Here is a 6,106-nt window from a genome sequence, read left to right on the forward strand (position 1 = left end):
GGCACGTGGGATCTTCCCGGACCGGGGCACGAACCCGTGTCCCCTGCATCGGCAGGCGGACTCTCAACCACTGCGCCACCAGGGAAGCCCTATGCAGGTGATTATAAAACCCGCATCCTTCTTAAGCTCCAGATTTGCATTTTCTGCTGTTGGCTGGTTATAATTGTCATGGATGTGTTTCCATCAGATAATCAAACTGAAACTCATGGTTTTATTTCTCCCATATGTTCTTTCTTCATCTTTTGCATTATATCTAGTGGCATCACCACTGTCTAGGATATTTACTGTCATCTTCAATTTCTCCTTCTTAACCCGTGGATTTCCTTTCCTTGATCTACTCTATTCATTTCTTTTAATCTTTCCTTCTATTTATCTGATTTACTTTCTCATGGCCCCCTTGGAATGTCTACCAGTCTCTATTTCCACACTTTAATCTATTCTACACTATACTGACAGAGGCACCTTTATAAACCTCAGCTTTCATCATGTCAGTATGGAACAGCCCCTCAAACAGAGACACATGGTATAATAGCTGCAAAAATCTTTACCAATTCTTTATAGTCCATTTCAAATGCCATTTAACCTGAGCTAATTTCCCAGTCTCCTAAATCAAAGCTATCTATCCCATATTCTCCTTTCCCATAGCTTTCTTTTATCCTTTCCCCCAAGGTGTTAACCCTACCTGTTATATGTCAGTACCTTAATGCAGACACCATTAAGGTATCTTTGAATGGATTCTACTAGAATCCCCTCCACCCAGTGCTTTAAATAGTAACCTTAATAGACGTTTACTGAATTGAGCATTCACAGCAAAACATAGCAACAATATGGTTATGACACATTATTAACTCTATATTGTAAACAACAAATTTGAAATGTGTAGTTTTTGATCAAAATCCTGAAATGCATGCCATAATCCTGAACAACATGCTCCTTACAGAACTGAAAAATGATGCTTTTCGATGTTAGCCCCCCTACAGTTTACTTTTGCCATTCAATCCTTAGTTTTAGGACTCTCCATTGTTATATTTATGTTATAATACTGTTACGGAAACAAAGTTGTAAAATAAATTGCATGACTTCGATAACATTTGATTAGACATTCTATAACATTTACATTGTGACTGATAAAAGTATTACAAAATAGTTATGATAGAAATCTTGATTAAAATAACAATTTTATTTTTAGGATTTACTCTGTGCTGGGCACTGCTTTAAATACTTAACATGTATTTACTCCTCGGGAGAGCCCTATGTAATAGGTTATCCTTATTTATAAATTGGAAAACTAAGGCACAGAGGTCATATAATTTACTCAAGGTCACAAAGCTAGTAGATGGCAGAGCTCAAATTCAAGTTGTGTGTGGCATTCTGGCTTATCATTTTCCCCTAAAATACACAAATAAACTCTTATATGAAAAAGTCAATTAACTTGCACTTCTCATGGCTTTCGGAGACTATGAGAGGTTTCCAAGTTCTGTTATTCAGGGATAAAGAGGCAGGGAGAGGACTCAGAGGGCCTAGATGAGTTCTGCTCCACTCAGCTTCCAGTGGATGGAGTGGCCTTAAGCCTCCTCACCAGTGACTAGAAGAAGAGCACATAGCACTGGGGCGCAGTGAGTTCCACGTCACAGGAACTCTTACTGCAACCAATGAGGATGATATTCACACAGACGTGATCATTGGTCCATTAAGCAGGGAAGATGCCATTCTATAGACATTTTCCCTGCTTTTCTCTTTCCATGTCCAGGGTCTGTCTAGTCTCTGGGGACCAGCATGTCTCCATTCAGTTCTTTTAGTTTGTGTCTATGAAAAGAACAGAGTAGATCCTATCTAAAGGAGAGAGCCTGTCCTAACCGTGCTGGAAACTAGGGCATGTGAGGTGCAGCTGGGAGGTCCCTCAGTACACAGCCTGGAGGAGAGAAGACTTGGCTGGGGGTATTGTTACTGAAGATGTTATTGGAAGTGATGTCATGAGGAAGGTGAATTAGAGTGAGGACAGCCCCCAAGGGAGTGGAAGGAGAATGTTCAATAGGAGCCAGAGGGAGGTATTTTGGATTAGTATCACCTTTGAAATTGCGTTTTCAAAGAGGTCTCTAAACATGGTATGATTTGCCAGAGAGGTGTCGTTCCCCTACCACTAAAGGATCAAACACAGGTCAGACAAACACTTGGAAGGAATGTTGCATAGGATACATTAATATTGGCTAGATAGTCACCCTAGATGACTTTGAAATGTTTTACAACCCTGAGAAGCCGTGATTTCAGCTCTGCTCGGTCACATAATCGGAGTCCCTTTATCCTCCCCTAGATCTCAGGCCAATCTTTGGTTTGTGTGGTTTCTGTTTTCACTTTCTCCAGCCCCCAGGACAGATTCCTCTTTTAATTTTTAGCCTCTAGTCCCAAATTATGTCATTGTTTCTAAAAGAGACAGGGAGTCTTCCCCTGTTATCCACACTCTGTAACTCTCTAATAACATAGTATATAAAAATAAATAAATATTCTTATAGGAGAATGGTGTTTTTTGTTCAAGCTAGATACTCCATAAATACTTGTACATATAGGTTAAATATGTAAAAACACAGAGTTCAGTCAGAGATAATAAAACATAATTACTCGGAACTTTGGAGTCATTCTCATTATTGAAAAAAAAAAATTTTTTTTTTTTGGCCATGCCATGCAGCACGTGGGGATCTTAGTTTCCCAACCAGGGATGGAACCCGTGCCCCCTGCATTGGGAGCGCAGAGTCTTAACCACTGGACCGCCAGGGAAGTGCCCATCATTGGTGGACAATTTGAAGAAACAAAATTACTTGTTATAGTTGAAGTTTGTTGTATATTGATACAAGATAATTTGAGCCAAACAAGTTCTTCCAGAATGAAAACAAAATAAAACAAGACAAAAACTATGGAATTGTAATATGAGGACAGTAAGGAAGAAGGTCTAAGGAGTATTTTCATAGCTAAACATGTTTGTATGCTATCTGTCATTCGCCTAGGAGTCTCTTAACCTCCTCACATCTGGACATTTCCTTAAAGAGCACCAGGAATCTAAGCCTTGTTGGATGCTAACAGAAAAACTGATTTGGGCTTCCCTGGTGGCGCAGTGGTTGCGCGTCCGCCTGCCGATGCAGGGGAACCGGGTCCGCGCCCCGGTCTGGGAGGATCCCACATGCCGCGGAGCGGCCAAGACAAAAACTATGGAATTGTAATATGAGGACAGTAAGGAAGAAGGTCTAAGGAGTATTTTCATAGCTAAACATGTTTGTATGCTATCTGTCATTCGCCTAGGAGTCTCTTAACCTCCTCACATCTGGACATTTCCTTAAAGAGCACCAGGAATCTAAGCCTTGTTGGATGCTAACAGAAAAACTGATTTGAAAATATCCTAAATGGTAAGTGATTGGGTTATATAGGTGTTAATAATACATGTAATCAAGTTCGTGTGAACCTAATTTGTCGTAAGTGAAGCAAGCAAAAAATTACACAAACTATTTCCTGGTAACATTATACATGATAACAAGTTGTTATTTCAATTTTATGTACTTAGGAGCTTCATATTCATTATAAACAGATTAATAAGCACACTACTGCCTGTCCCATAAAGGCAAAATATGACACCAGGGCAACCCAGTAATTTCTGGATGTCTGCTGTTAGCTCCATGGGGCAGGAGGGGATAGACCAAATCCCACACACAAAAAATTAAGGCTGAGAGGAGGAGTATTCTGAGTCCTCAGAAGAAGCCGGCTAAACACTGCAAACAATTGTTGGGACACCTTTAGGACTTAGGGTGGTGGGAGTCCTGTAGTCACTCTGCATCTAATTATGTTTCTTATGATGACACAGTTGCAACTCAGGAATGTTCAGGGCTCTTAAGTTTCTTTTTCTGTTCAACTATGTCAAGGTCAGTAGCAATCAGGGTTAGTGAGGGAGAAGGAGAAAGCAGAAAAGACAAGTATTAAGTCCAGACTAGAGAAGGTATTGAGCTTTGTAGGTGTTTTGTTTATAAATACACAATATATTTTTCATGTCCTTTAGAACTTGCTTACCTGCTGCTGAAGTCCGTCCTGCTCTGGAAGCACTGGTTATACAACCAACTGAATTGCAGAGAGAAACAGTAAAGTTATATATCCTGTAAGGTTGTAGTCCTTTTACAATATAAGACAGTTCTTGGGATTTAGCAGTGTACAACACCTGTGAAGCAAAAAAAAAAAAAAAAAAAAAGTCAGATAATAGATAATCAGTGTGAAAAATATCAGCTTGACAAGCAAAGTTCCAGGAATTCTGACAGAGGGAATTATTGCCCACCATGACTAGGAAAAGGGATTTTTTTGAAGGGCCTCAACAAGCTAGGATTTAATTGATAATTGTACAATCACACTGCTTTATGAGGTAATAATCCAGTTCCTGTGTGGACAAATGAGGAAACCGAGTTATTGCCTCATAAAGCAGCATGGTGGTGCAGTTCGTGTCACTGATGGTACAGATAAAGCATGGTGACACTGTCATTGTTATCGTGAAAATGTCCAAATAAAACCATGGGGCTTGGCCAAAATGAACCCAGTGCAGTAATGCCCACATGCTAGTTGATGGAGCTGGTACAGAAAGATGTCACTATGTTAAATCAATCCCATCATTTGCTTTAAAAAAAAAAAAAAAGCCACAGGAAGAAAAAGGGAAAAAAAGGAAAGATTACTAGCACCCACATGAAGTCAATTCTCAATTATCTTTCTTGTACAACTGAGCATAAGCAGATTGATCAAACAGTTACATTTTTTTTTGAAATACTGTCTTTATCACACATTTTCAAATGAAAATAGCAGATTTGAGCAAAGGAGACTCTATGGTCCATAAACAAGTAATTAAACAATAAACACTGAGAGCTTGTCCTGTCATTATAACTAGAATTGATCAAAAGCAACCATGTAAATTTGCTTAGTCTGTAGATACAAAGACCACTGGTGATTATATTCAGGAAAAAAAAGTCATTAAAACGGATAGTCTGACAGCAAGCATGAGTACAAAGCTATTTTTCTAAGGGATATTGATATACATCCATATCAAATAATCTTCCATAAATATAAATACTACAGGTAACTGTAAAGATTAATAACATTTGGAGTCAATTTCTAGATTTTGTTTTCCCTTTAGGAGTACAATAAAATTCATTTGGAATATGTGCCTGGGTACTGACTTTAAAATTTCATAAACTGAGTAGTTCTAGAAAGCAATGTGTTTGGAATATAAATTATATTGCTTACATAACATTTTTCAGAAATAAAGGTGACTTTGGAGATTCAAAATATCTAGGAATAATTTAAAACACTGGTACCATTTTCTTGCAATTACATTTAGAAATCAGAAAAGCATCAAACACTGAATTATTAATCCTTTTTCCAATTTTAAAATGGCTACTTAGGTTTTGAAGAGATAAACTTTTTTCTTTTGTGCAATGTGATTTAAAATTTTCTAAGAAAAATAAAACTTTGAAATGAGTAAATCTTACTTAATATTGCTATAAGATTTATCTTATTTAGCACAATCTTGATGGGATTTAATGCAGATTTTTAGAAAATGAAATTGTTTTTAAGATAAAATACATTAAGGTATTTCTTATTTAATTTAAAAAATTGAATCATTTTTAAACAAATTATTCTTTGTCTCAAGAACACATCAAGAGGGAGGGGGTGAACAATATGGAGGTTCCTTAAAAAACTAAAAATAGAACTACCATAAGACCCAGCAGTCCCACTACTGGGCATAATTCAAATAGAGTCATGTACCACAATGTTCACTGCAGCTCTATTTACAATAGCCAGGACATGGAAGCAACCTAAGTGTCCATCAACAGATGAATGGATAAAGAAGATGTGGCACATATATACAATGGAATATAACTCAGCCATAAAAAGAAACGAAATTGAGTTATTTGTAGTGAGGTGGATGGACCTGGAGTCTGTCATACAGAGTGAAGTAAGTCAGAAGGAGAAAAACAAATACCATATGCTAACACATATATATGGAATCTAAGAAAAAAAAAAAGAAAGAAAGAAAATGGTCAGAAGAACCTAGGGACAAGATGGGAATAAAGATGCAGACCTACTA

At 37.6% G+C, this 6,106-nt stretch overlaps 1 protein-coding gene across 1 annotated transcript in view; it reads right to left on the reverse strand.

Annotated features, from left to right (window-relative positions):
- Nucleotides 1–6,106, reverse strand: part of USH2A (usherin) — an 829,367-nt gene that overhangs the window by 595,866 nt on the left and 227,395 nt on the right. Inside the window, exon 19 of the mRNA XM_028488076.1 lies at nt 4,051–4,195. Within this exon, the coding sequence (XP_028343877.1) occupies nt 4,051–4,195 (145 nt within the window). The remainder of the gene's footprint in view (nt 1–4,050; nt 4,196–6,106) is intronic.

The sequence above is a fragment of the Physeter macrocephalus genome, chromosome 4 (assembly GCF_002837175.3).
Source record: "Physeter macrocephalus isolate SW-GA chromosome 4, ASM283717v5, whole genome shotgun sequence".
NCBI classification, from domain to species: domain Eukaryota; kingdom Metazoa; phylum Chordata; class Mammalia; order Artiodactyla; family Physeteridae; genus Physeter; species Physeter macrocephalus.